The following is a 13,655-nucleotide window of genomic DNA, read 5'->3' as shown; positions in this document are numbered from 1 at the left end:
TTGTTTGTGAAGGAGTTTAATTAGACAAAGTGGGCTGTCTTCTGGCTTTTAAATGAACTTGTTTACATTTGCGACAGCTGTGGGAAAATGACAGATACTTGTAACACTGACTTGAGTGAGCAGAATTTTAAGAACAGGGTTCAGGTGACAGACATTTGAGCTGTGGTAGCTAACTCCCCCAGTGGGTAGGTGCTATTTTAGTTTTGGTGAGTGTCCTGCTGCTGCTAAGCCGGGCCTCTACTCTCACTTCAGACTGGTGCTTTGGAAAGAGGAAAACTGGAGGATGGTTGTATGCTCTGCAGTCTCAGAAGTTATGTCTCTGTAATGACAAGTGTACATGGCTAGAATACCAGCATTCAAAAGGCTGAGGCAGGAGGATTGTGATATGAGCTCAAGGCCAGCTTGCACTATGGAATGACTTACCTTTTTTTTTTTTTTTTTTTTTTTTAAGTAAGGGATGGAACAGATGGGTCGGTGGTCAGAGTGTGGACTGCCCTTGCAGAGGACCCAAGTTTGTGTCCCAGCTACGTTGGGTGCTCAAAACCACCTGTAAGTGGCTGAAGAGATAGCTCAGCAGTTAAGAACACTTCCTGTTCTTTGAGAGGACCCAAACAGGTCCTGGCAGCTCATAACTGTTTGTAATGCCAGTTCCGGCAGACACTCAGTCTAACTTCCCAGGGCACCTACACTCGTGTGTACCCCCCTCATATACATATAATTTAATAATTAAATTTAAAAATTAAAAAAATAATCTGCCTGTAGCTCCAGCTCCAGGGGATCTGACACCTTTTGGCCTACTTGGCAACAGCACTCATGTACGTACGTACACACACACACACACACACACACACACACACACACACACACATTTTTTTTTTAAATAAAATAGTTCACAACAGAAGGTAGGGCTTAAAACAAAGTCAGAAACAATCTTTTTGTGTAGGGCAACAACTTCTGGTTACTCCAAGGAGTAAAAATGAAACTTGAGATGGCTCCGTGTACCATCAGGTACTAGCCAGGTCACTGGGACTTTGTCTACCTCCCTGTTTGCTCATTTCCTGTTTGAGGTCCTTTATCTTAAAGCATTCTTTGGAGAGAGTGTGGTTAACTCTCTTTTCTTAATTTAGCATGCACAGTAATTTTGTAAATTTCAACACAACAAAATTAGGCAGCAGGGAAGGCCTCTGAGTGCCCTTGAGACCAGCACAGTGGTTTGAGTGAGCCGGTCCAGTTCTCTAGCTGTCCCTGGTAGCTGCTTTCTCCAGAGTTCACTTCTGTGGGGCAGAGTCTGGCTGGAGCTGTTTCTGTAGAGACTCAGCCTGCCCCACTGTGCTCCTGTGCTGGGAGCTGCATGGCCTCTTCCAGGCCTTCCCTGGCTGGCTGGCTGTCTCTACCTCTGCTGTCAGCTCCCTGCTGTAGCTGACTTGCTGACTACTTGTGGCCCTATACTCCATATTCACACGGCAATCCTCTCATGTATTCAAAATGCAGCTCTGAGCATACCATTCCCTACCTAATCGTTTAAGTGGCTTCTCGTTGCCTCTAAAATGATCCAAATCACAATTTCCCCCCAACCCTTGTCATGACCTGCCCCCACATCACTCATGGCTTGCCTTCCCCCTTCCCTACCAGCCTGATACTTGCCCATGCTGATCTCTCATCTCTGACTTTCTGTAGGTTATTTTCTCTACCTGCTTGGGATACTTCTCCTTTACTTTCCACTATTTCCCCTTACCTGTTAGTCTCTGCTCATCATCAGTGGTAGTTTGAGTGTCATTGGCTCCCATAAGCTCATAGGGAGTGGCACTATTAGAAGATGGAGCCTTGTGGGAAAAATTATGTTACTGTGGGGGTGGGCTTTGTGGTCTCCTATGCTCAAGCTTCACCCAGTGTTAATTCATTTCCTGTTACCTCTGGATCAGGATGTAGGATCTCAGCTCCTTTCCTGCACCATGTCTGCCTGCATGCTGCCATGTCCCACCATGATGACAGTGGACTAACCTTCTGAACTATAAGCCACCCAATTAAATGTTTTCCTTTATAAGAGTTGCCATGGTCATGGTGTCTCTTCACAGCGATAGAAACCCTAACCAAGACACCATCTGTCTGTACTTCACTGTCAGCAGCATGCCTTCAGACCCTACCCTGTAAAGCCAAGTGCCCCCCTGTGCATGTTGCCTCTGCCTCCACTTTATCCTTCAGAGCTCTCCATCCCTTATGGACTCAGAGTTATTCCCCTGTGTGTCTAAATCCTGTCTGTATCACCGTTCTCATACCTCCAGCCCCCTTTAGCTCAGCAATCAGGGCTGCTCATAGCTTGATGAATTTCTTTTTTTTTTTTTTTTTTTTTTTTTTGGTCTTTTGAGACAGGGTTTCTCTGTGTAGCTTTGCGCCTGTCCTGGAACTCACTTGGTAGCCCAGGCTGGCCTCGAACTCACAGAGATCCGCCTGGCTCTGCCTCCCGAGTGCTGGGATTAAAGGTGTGCGCCACCACCGCCTGGCAGGCTTGATGAATTTCTAAGCATGCTGAGGAGCCTTATCTTTGACAGGGAACTTCCTCTACTCTGAGGGTGTTCCTATGTGGTCTGGGCTTACTTTGTAGACCAGTTCCTTCCTCTTTCCAGGCGCAATGATGAATGGATCTGGAGTGTGATGTCACTTAGCTGGAAACCTCCCCCAACAACCCCCCCCCCCAGCCCAGTCTGGTAAATTTGTTTGACTGTACAGACAGTTGAATGATTTGTGAGAAGATTTTGTATTTCATTAATAATTCTTTTTCTTCAAATCTACATGTCTCTTAACATATAAATCAGGAAGATTAAATATTGCTCATGGAATAATGGAAACTAGGAGGGCTGGTTGTTCTATTCTCCTCGGATCTGTTCATTCATGCTGGTTTTGTCCAAGCCTCCTAGCCACCCACAGCTCCCGTTCCTGTTAAAGGCTTATAATCACGGGAATTGGAAGATGGAGGCAGGAGCCTCAGGAGTTCAAAGTCATCCTTAGATATATAGCAAGGGCTAGCCTGAGCTACATAAAACCCTATCTTTAAAAAAAGCGTTTTAGCATTTTGATTTTACTGGTATTATATATTATGAGGGGTCCCATTGCACAACCACCTGCATTTTGAAAGACCCAGGAGTCATCAATATTTTTTACAGATTTCTATTAAATTATTATAGTATGTGGGGTTTTTTTTAACCTCTGAGGAATTGAAGGTTAAATGTGGGACTTTGAACATGAGGCACTCTGCTGTTGAGCTGTGTCTCCAACCCTCTCTATTTTTTAATTTTGAGACAGGGTTTTAGTAAGTTATTCAGACTGGACTTGAACTCCCTCTGTATTTCAGGCTGGCCTTAAAATCCATCTGTAGTTCAGGCTAGCCTTAAATTCAATTTGTAGTTCAAGCTAGCCTTGGATTTCTAATCCTCTTGTTTCAGCCTCCCAAGTATCTGGGATTAATAAAGGCCTGCCACCACTAAGTGTGACTTTAAATTGCGAATGTTTAGTTTTATTACCACATTAAAATTAGAAAAAAATTGCCTTATCCTAAAATTAATTTTATTTTTGTCCTTTACAATGTTCTTAATGTATGGATAGGCATATAACTTTTTCATGCAAATCCCTGTCAGACTTTTTTTAAATTATTTTCTTTTTTATGGGTATGCATGTTTTGTCTGCATGTATGTCTGTGCATCATGTGCATACCTGGTGCCCACAGTGGCCAGAAGATGGTGTCAGATTCTCTGAAATAGAGTTACAGATGGTTGTGAGCCACGATGTTGGTGCTAGGAATTGAACCCAGGTCCTCTGAAAGAGCAACAAGTGCTCTCACCTACCTCTAAGCCATCTCTCTAGCCCTAAGACCAGGGTTTTTTTTTTTTTTTTTTTTTTTTTTTTTTTGTGACAATAGAAACACTTGAGGATTGCCAGAGCGAAAAGAAGCACCCAGACAAAGTTTGTATGTACCAGTGTTTAAGCAACTCCCTGCCATGTGACAGATGCTCTGGTGGGTGGGTGGATGGATGGATGGATGGATGGGGGTTCAAAGGCGTTCCTCTGGTGGCCATCTTGCCATTTGTCCTTTTGGAAGGTTTTGTGTGCACTTTTATCATTGGCCCCAGGCTCGGGGGATGCAGCCACAATTTCTCCTTTTCCTTGTATCTTACGCAGCAGCTCCAGCCCTGCTGTGGCTCCCAGAGTGTATCGTTTTGAAATGTGGTAACTGCCCTGGAGCTGGCTGGGAGAGAGGTACAGGTTAGTGATGACTTTTGTTCCACATGGATCTTTGACCGGCAATTTAAAGCAGCATTCTTATGTCCAATAGGAAGACCCACGTGCTATTCTCCTGGCCAGATGGGTGGTTGGATGGAGCTGCTTACTAACTAAGGCTGTGATTGTGATGCCAGCCGTGTGAGCCATACTGAGGCTGAGCCTTCTGGTGTCATGGGAGGACGTGGGTCAGGGTACATCATATCTTTCCACTTCCTTGTGCATGCTAGGCAAGTATTCTACCACAGAGCCTCAAAGGCCAGTTTCTCCTGGAACAAAGTGGCTCTTAGAGTTAAGCTTGGTCTGGTGCCTTGTTTATTTAAAGCAAGGCTCTTGATGAACTGTGTTGTGCATGATACTCCTTCATGATTCTAACCTTGAAGGAACCATGTCTTCTGTCCCATAGCACAGGGAATGTGATAAAGGAGACAGCCATGGGGCCTCATTGCTACTTCTCAGCAACTCATGCCTGCCCAATCTTCATACTAATGTAAAGAGTGAGTCAGGGAGAGAATAAGCTTGAGAATGCTCACATTCTGGTCTGCATTTCTTACATGAGTTGCTAGAGGAAACTCTTATAATTCTGTTTGTTTCAAAATGGAATTCCTGTAGAAAGGTCACTGAGCTGTTAGCCCTGTCATTTTTAACCCCGTATCCCAGAGCTCATCTACAGTATGTCAGGTCTGGCTTACTGCCCTGACCATAAAAGGCAAAGAATGTGGAAAGCCCTGCTCCCTCAGCACTTCATCCCATGTGCCATGTGCTTGAGTTCACAGTGTCAGCCAGGGATGTTAATGCACTTTCTCCTGGAGTTTGTGGCTGTGAGGCAAGACTCCAAAGCTTTGCCAGGAGTATAAATCCTAGGCATTATCTCAGAACACACCTTAGGCTGTCTACATGTGAAACATTTCTTGGCAGCCACAGAAACCCTGGAAGCTCATCATAGCCCCTGGGTTTTGACTCAGGTGGTGGCAGCAGGTCAGGTGTGATTTGACTAGTTTCAGGTCTCTGCACTGATGTTGGGTGGACAGGCTGGCTGCAGTAGCCAGGGCCGCAGTATGCCCAAGTAGGAAGGACAGGGGTAGGTCTTTGGGGGTTGCCTTGGCTTCTTGGGGGGGTACTTGTAAAGGAAGAGGGTAGCAAAGAACAACTGCAGGAGAGAACACAGCTGTAGGGCACTGCAGAAGCAGCCTCCTGGGGCGTGCATGGTGTGGCTCCAAGCAGGGAAAGTGAATGGAAGGTCAGGATCACGCACAAGCACAGGAGCCTCTAAACAAATAGCCTGTGCTTCCGTCCGTGCCCTGTTTAAGTGGCTCTTGTACTAAAGAGAAGAGAAAAACTCTACCTTTGGGGAGTGATTTCACTTCAGTGGGCCTCTTCCTAGGAAGCTGGTCTGGGTCCTGCCTGAGCCACTGTGCTATGGCTGTGAAGAGACACCATTACCAAGACAGTTCTTTAAAGAGAAAGTATTAATTGGAGACTTGCTTACATTTCAGAGGCTTAGTCCACTATCATCTTATCAGGGAACATGGGGGTACATGACCCTGGAGCAGTGGCTGAGATCTGTATCCTAATCTGCAGGCAGAGAGAGAACTGGGCCTGGCATGGGCTTTTTAAACCTCAAAGCCCACTCCCAGTGACACACTTCCTCCAAAAGGCCACATTTCCTAGTCCTTCTCAAGTAGTGCTATTCCTTGATGACCAAGCATTCAAATATATGAGCCTGTGGGGCCATTCTTATTCAAATCACCATGGTTGGCATTGTGGAGGGGGCAGGTGTTGCCAAGGGCACTTTTTTCCAAGGGAGTCTTTTCGCAACAGCTTAAGGACCACACACTGCCAGGAGGAAAGGCAAGCTGGTACATTGTGAAGTTGTGAAATGAGATTCTCAATTTCCTGCTCAGAACCAGAGAAAACTGAGAAGGCAGCTGGTGGTGGTGGTGGAGGAGTTGGTGGTGGTGGTGGTGGTGGTGGTGGAGGTGGAGGTGCTGGTGGTGCTGGTGGAGGTGCTGGTGGTGGAGGTGGTGGTGGTGATGCTGGTGGAGGTGCTGCTGGTGGTGGTGGAGGAGGTGGAGTGGAGGTGCTGGTGGAGGTGGTGGTAGTGGAGGTGGTGGTGCTGGTGGAGGTGGGGGTGGTGGTGGTGCTGCTGCTGCTGCTGGTGGTGGGTGGTGGTGCTGGTGGAGCTGGTGCTGGTGCTGGTGGTGGAGCTGGTGCTGGTGGCGGCAGCGGCACTGTGCTGCCTGGGGAGCATCAGAATGGAGAATTCGGAGTGTGGGTTGAGGTTGCACTTGGGCTTGTTGTTCTTGAATGTTTTGTTAGTACATGATAGCATTTATAGTTGACTTTATTTGGAAAGCCTGACTCTTCAGATCTGCTCAGAGACCTGTAAGACTACAGCTACAGCTTGACCTGGTCGCCTCTCAGTCACTAAGCTGGATCATTCTGTGGGGCCCTTATTCTAAGGCAGTCGGCAGTCTTGACTTGTGTTTGAGAACTCGGAGGCTATCCCTGCTCACCCTGTTGATTATTTAAACCTTTTGACCTGCTAGGTCTTTGATTTGTTCTGCTTTTGAGACAGAATCTCTCTGTTGCCCAGATTGGCCTTAAATTTGTGATCCTTTTGCCTCAGCCTTCTGAGTGCTGTGATTAGTAATGCATCATGTCCAGAAAAAGACCATTGGCTTGATGCTTTTGGCAAATGTCACTTAAGTGTTGGTGCAAGCAAAGGGAGGGCACTTTGGCATTGGAGATTCCATGCTTGAAGGTAGCTTCCATTGCAGAAGTGAAAACGCTACCTGAAGTCAAGTTTGAAGATTTCTATACCCATGTTTGTTCTTTGTGAACTGTACTGGGCTCTGTGGGGTGTGGTGGTCATGGAGTGAGGCATATAGGCCCAGAGCTTTCTGGTTTGATGGAAGAGTCTTCATTAATAGTTTATGTAAGCCCTTACGCATGCCTCCCTAGGGTGCCTAGGTGTTTGGCATTGAAGATCTGAGAATTACTGCTGGCTGTGGTGGTGCAAGCTTTTAATCCTAGCACTCAAGGTTGGGGATTTAGCTCAGTGATAGAGCCCTGGGTTCAATCCTCAGCTCAAAAAAAAAAAAAAAAAAGAGTAATCCTAGCACTCAGAAGGAAGGCTCTGAGTTTGAGGCTGGCCTGGTCTACATAGTGAGTTCTAGGAAAGCCTGAACTATATAGCAAAGCTCTGTCTTGAACTCCCCTTCCCGACCCCCAAAGAACTGAGAATTAAAGGAAGAGCTTCATGGTAAAGCCTGTGTCTGTACCTTGGGCAGTGAAGAAGGAAACTCGTCTTCAACAGTATGGTACAGGCAAAAGCATGCTAACCCCTGGCCCCTGAGTCTTAACCAGCACTGTGTGTGAGGCTCCTCTAAGAAAGTCTTTAAGCAGCATGGGCCTGGCCTCAAGAACTGCCTTATTCTTATAAAACGCCTTGTGGGGGAAAATAAGCCCCTAGGAGTCTCTAAGCTTCAGCCCTCACATGGCCCAGTGGTTTCTCATACAGATGTATTGGAAGTATTGTGAGGACAGAAACCTGTCCCGTTTCTCTCACTGGGAGTCAGTGTAGAAGGCTGTGGGAGTCTGATGTGATTGAGGTGAGAGGACATGCATGCAACAGCTGCTGGGATCCTTAGTGCTCACCCAGCACAGGAGGTCTGTAGAGCCAAGGTGCAGGGGACACCTCTTCTCTAGGCACTAAGTGGATTTTCTGAGGCAGGTGGAGCTCAGCCAGTGGGTAGAAGGGGGTGGCGTCCTGAGTGAATAGACTCTATGGGCAGTGGCCTGTGCAGAGGGCAGGAAGTGGGGAATGAGTTTGGAATCAGTAACATTCAAACACTTTGGGCACTGAGCAATTGTGGGGATGGTGGGGCACATTGTACTGTAACCGGAAGCTTTCTGTGTCCCACCTGGCCCCAGAGCAGCCTATAAAATAATCACTTAGAGGCTTAATATTAATTACAAACTGTTAGATCTATGGCTCAGGCTTATTGCTAGCTAGCTATTACATCTTAAATTAACTCATTTCTATTAATCTGTGTATCATCACCTGTCTTGTGGCTTTCCCTGTGTTCAATTATATCTTGTTCCTCTGGTAGCTAGCAGCGTCTCCTCTGACTCTGCCTTTCTTCTCTCTGTATCTTTGCTTGGATTCCCCACTTGGCTATAACCTGTCTTGCCATAGGCCAAAGCAGCTTCTTCATTAACCAATAGTAGCAACACATATTCACAACATACAGAAAGACCGTCCCACAGCATTGTACCTTCTCATGGGAGGGTATGGGGGACTAGACTCTGGAGGTAAGGCTGGCAGCATTCCTGGAGAAGCTAGCACAGACTCCTAGGAGCCTTTTCAAGGACTATGGCAGTGAAGGGTCTTGGATCCAGGTGGTGGCAGGTGGGTATTTTGAGCATGTGGAGAACTTGTTTATGAGTGATCAGTCTGCGGTGGTCTATAAGCTTTTAACACAAAATTGTGTAATGTAAATATTTTATAATGATTTGTCTAGCTTTGTTGAGAGCAGTGGTTCTCAACCTTCCTAATGCTGTGATCCTTCAATACGGTTGTGGTGACCCCCAACCTCATAGTTATTTTCATTGCTACTTCATAACTAAGAATTAGTTGCTACTGTTAAGAATCTTAATGAAAATATTTTTGGAGATAGGAGTTGTGATTCACATGTTGAGAACCACTGGTCTAGATGAAGTCCTCAAAATGTCAAGAACATGTGAGCACCTGTATTTACTCAACTGTTGAGGACCAGTTAAAGAATACAAATATGTCACTGCTTTTTACTTCATGTGCTGGGCTGGATGTTCTTCCACAGGCTCTCAGCATGTTGGCAAACTGGTTGTTTCTCTAATAAGCTGGACCTTTGGGTGGTTGGCAGCTGCAGTGTGGTGATAGACCCGAGGAGCAGGGCCAGTCTGTTTGGGGACTGCAGAGCAGTGGGTGGAACTAGCTGATTGGCCTTTTGGCTAGCCCAGCAGCCTGCCCAGTATAACGCAGTGTCTCCCTTATCTTCTAGGAGTATAAACAGAAGCTCGCACGAGTAACCCAGGTCCGCAAGGAACTCAAGTCCCACATTCAGAGTTTGCCAGACCTCTCGCTGCTGCCCAACGTAACAGGGGGCTTGGCACCTCTGCCCTCTGCTGGTGACCTCTTCTCAACTGACTAGGACAGGTATCATGCTCCAGGTTCCCGTGTTTGCCAGAGAAAAGAAGCAGCAAGTCACTGTTGGAGACAGCCTTTTGGCCCTGGCTCCATCTCTTCAGCCCGCATCCGCCTCAGGAATGAAGCAGGGAACCCTGACTTCTCATTCTCCGGCTCCCTCCTGAGCACAGTTCAGAACCGTGCAAATGGACTCAGTTTTGACTCGTATTTGCTAAGAATACTGATTCTCCCTCCACTCATGTTCTCATGCCCCTGTTGCTTTCCATTCTTAGCTCTCTCTTACACCCATAAGCCATGAAAATCATGTGTATTTCCGCAAGCTTTCAAGAGAGTCTTGCCCCAGGTGACAGCACATGTCATGGGTAGCCTCTTTCTGAGCTGGGCTTGGCCAGGTTCAGAACAGGCTCCCAGTGAGGGACTCAGGCTTCAGGCGTTGGCTCTCCTGGCTACCATCTGCCCACAAGGTTGGCAGCCACAAGAAGTTTGCCAAATTGCTGACCCTTCCTGATCCAACTACTAGAGAAGTGTTGGCAAGGTTAGATGTGATGTTTTTCAAGCAATCTAGAGAATCTAGTAATAATATCCAAAGCTGATCTGGGACATAAAGTCACAGTGCAGGTACAGAGTAACAAGGATGACAAGTCATTTGTCTGGTTTTCCCCACAGCCTTCCCATGCCACACTTCTCAAGGGTCTCCAGTGTCAGAGCACCTCCCTAAAGCAGGGCCCTCTGGCCCCTGGTGCTGTGAAGGAAACTGTCCGGGTTGGCATGCCCTCGCCGATGGATGTTCCACAGGTGGAGTCTGGACTTTTACCCTTCCTTTGGGTACTGGAGTATACACTGACTCCACCATGTAGGCATTCCTCCACTGTACGGTGACTAAACTATCAGCTTTGCAGATAGGACACTGAGCATACCAGGCACTTGATGCCACTCTGTGCATCCATGCAGGGAGAGGAGCAGTCATACACACAACTCACCTCCAACAGAGGAAGGGAACATAGGGAGACTAATTTAGGGTTCTAATTCCATTATCATGCCAGCTGACATTAAGACTGAATGATGTAGTTAGGATTTTTATCTTACGTCTAGTAAAGATCAGGCTTGGACCTGAAAAATCCTTCTAATCTGGCAGGCTTATTTTTGACATTGGAAAGGGCAGAAACCATTTTGCCCTACTAGTGTAATAGGAATTATAACCCGAAGCTGAAGTCCAAAAGCCATAAGAAGGAATTCAGTGAAGGGGGCCTGAGAAGCTTCAGTATTTGGAGTTGCTGTTTTCAGGATCACCAAAGCAAGCACACTTCGTTTGACATGTTAAAACAAGCCCGCAGTCTGCAAAGCTGTCCCCTGCTGTAAGGTGACAGTGGTGGCACTGAGTTCCTGTTAGAGCCTGGTCTTCTTGGAGCTGTTGTTCTCACTGAGTGCAGGCTGCCATTCCCTTGTTCACTCTGCCCATTGTTGTGTCCACATTGTTTTCCCCAAGGCTACAGGACAGCACTGACTCAGTGAAATCCCAATCTCTGCTGTGGGACACCTCCCCACACAGGGTGCCACTGAAGTGTCGCGTGGCCACACCATTTCTCAACACCTTCCTCAGACACTGCTTTCTCATGGCCCCAGACCAAAAGACTGTAGCATCTCTTCTCTGCTCACTAGGAGAAAAGATGATAACATAATGGATTTAGGTCACTGCTGTGTTTTACCCTTCGGCATCTCTGACCAGCAATCAGTACATAATTCTTACAGCAAGATCAAGAAGTGAACCTGTAGTGATTATGTAAATGAATGTGTTGGCCTCTTAACACCTGTTCCTAGCAGACTAACTATGAGGAAGTTAGTTTCCTTTTAATGAAATGCTTCGGTTTTTTAATCTTCCCACCCCGGTCTCCCAGCTGTGTGCTTACTTCCCTTGTTTAATTTAAATGAAACTTCTTGTCCCTGAGAGTTGATCTGGAGGGTGGGGTGGGTGACTTCTGGTTTTGTGTTTATTTAGGGCATCCATAGGCCTCAAGGATCTTTCCTTTAGGGTCATATTCCTCAGAAAGTCTTCAGTCTTTCTTTGTTTTTGTTTTTCTTAAAGGATATTTTTAAAGCTTAAATTTGTATATTAATTTAGGACTTTATTTAGAAGTATAGGCTGCCATTGGTGACAGCAGTATATTCTGAAATGTCTCATAGATATATATTTTTGAATAAAGATGGTGTTGTTGAACAACATTATGTGATGTTTCTTCTCCCTGCCTTGTGTAGTGGTTAGTGATCATCCATGGAGAATGCTCTGTCTGCACAGACTCTCCCCCTTGGGGCTGTTAGTGGCACAAACATAAAACAACAAGATGAACTTCTTTTCAGTTCTTGCTTGGATCTTGATTGACCAGTTAGCAGTCTACCCTGCAGAGAAAGCCAACTACATTTTATCCTTGTGCAGGAGTGCAGACGGCAGAGAGCAGCCAGTGACTACCCCCAACACACTGACAGCTTGGGACGTCTTTGGCTGCAGCATTTTCATTCACACTGCCAGGCCTCATGGGAGCTGTTTGATTTGCAGTATGGTGAAGGTGCTATAGGAAAAGTGCGAAGTAACCAAAACACCACCTTTAAAAGGTTTTCATGGGTTTCCATTCTGGTGTTGCCACCACAGTGGAAGACCTGGTGACTGAGTATTTATTATTGGTTAAAACTCAAAGTAATAAAGAAGGCCTTGGAAACAGGGTGCTCTGAAGCAGCCGATGTGTTTGGAAGATGGTTATGATCTTCCTAAGTGATTGTGGTGTTACCTCCCAGGTATGGGCTTATGTTTCTCTCATGATGCAAGAGACTTTAGTAACTATGGCCCATCAAGACTAACTACAGCGAAAGTCCTATTCATTGCCAGGAAAGTTGAGACTACGTATTACCTGCGTCCTTTTTCCCCCCTTAGATTTTTATTTTAATGTGTGTGAATTTTGCTTATATGTATGTGCACCAGGTGCATGCCTGGTGATTCTAGAGCCCAGAAGAAGGCGTTGAATCCCTTGGAGTTCTAGATAGTTGTGTGCTGGGAATCAAACCTGGGTCCTCTGCAAGAGCTCCAACAACTCTTGACTGCTGAGCCGTCAATCTAGCTCTTTGCCAACCCTCACCGTATGTTCTGTCTTAATAAAAGTTGAGTGTAAAATGTGAATATCAGTAGACAGGGTCTTCTGTGTCCCAGCTTTCATGATCTTGTTAATTCCTTTACTCCTACCGATAAATAGTATGTCCATAATTCTCTGTTGATTTTAATTAGTACTTGAGATGACAACATGGCTCTCAGGTCCTTACAGCTGGAGATGGAGTTGACAAATCTGCCAAAACATTTATTTGCCTTGGGTGATTAGAGCCATTAAGTCCATGTGACCTATTTGGGGCTGGGTACCTTCCTCCCAGGGCTTCAGTTTTCTGGTCTCTGAGCTGTATGGTGATAGATCATCCCCAGGCTCTCTTCTAGCCCTGAAAGCTGAGGGTAGATGTTGCCTACATTGCTTTTGAGAACTCTGGGTAGGATGTTTTGGGATGCCAGTAATATAAATGAAATAAGTGAGCAGAGTCCCAGACCTGCTAGACAGGCTTCCATGACACCTTGGAGATTTGGGTCTACGGGGATGAGGACCAGGTGATATTGCCGAGGCCAGGAAGGTGAGTGGGTGCTTGTTGTGACTTGCTGTATTGGGTTTATTTGGAGTCTTTTAGAAAAAGCCATTTCATGGCCTGGTTTTACTCTTTCTCCTAGAATAATTTATCTGACTAAACTTATTTCTCTCCGCCTCTGTGAGGTTTTCCATTTAAAAATCATTCTTCCACTCTCAGGCACAGATTCAATTAAAAACCCATTATTCCCCTGCACAGTAGGTTGGATCCATACAGCTTTATGTAGTGTTGAAAGCCCAGTTTGTTCAATTTTTTTATACCAAAATAGTTATTTTGCATTAAAAATTCACTCCTACCACTAGGTTGATAAATATTAAAATTAGCATTATGAATCAATTCATCTTTTTTGTTATTGTTATTGTTGTTGTTGTTGTTGTTTTTAACTTAAGAGGTGGCTTTGAAAAGTGCTAACTATCTTGTCTCTAGATGTGTTGACCTTGGGTAGGTCTCCCAGTCATTTAGGCCCTTGGCTGCTTTTCACAGGAAACGAGTAGGTTACCCAAGTAACTGCTAAGGTCCT

The 13,655-nt window shown here is 45.9% G+C and overlaps 1 protein-coding gene across 4 annotated transcripts in view; it reads left to right on the top strand.

Moving 5' to 3' along the window:
- Rprd1b (regulation of nuclear pre-mRNA domain containing 1B) overlaps positions 1–13,455 on the top strand; it is a 50,138-nt gene extending 36,683 nt beyond the window's left edge. For 2 of the 4 annotated variants that reach the window (XM_036184182.1, XM_036184181.1), the window contains exon 7: positions 9,318–13,455. In XM_036184182.1, coding sequence (XP_036040075.1) covers positions 9,318–9,467 — 150 coding nt within the window. In that variant the 3' untranslated portion in view covers positions 9,468–13,455. Of the gene's footprint in view, positions 1–4,173; positions 4,258–9,317 lie in introns of all 4 variants that reach the window. The other 2 variants (XM_036184184.1, XM_036184183.1) reach the window with 2 other exon arrangements.
- The last annotated feature ends 200 nt before the right edge of the window (positions 13,456–13,655 follow it).

The sequence above is a fragment of the Onychomys torridus genome, chromosome 4 (assembly GCF_903995425.1).
Source record: "Onychomys torridus chromosome 4, mOncTor1.1, whole genome shotgun sequence".
NCBI classification, from domain to species: domain Eukaryota; kingdom Metazoa; phylum Chordata; class Mammalia; order Rodentia; family Cricetidae; genus Onychomys; species Onychomys torridus.
This window is presented reverse-complemented; position numbering and strand designations above follow the sequence as displayed.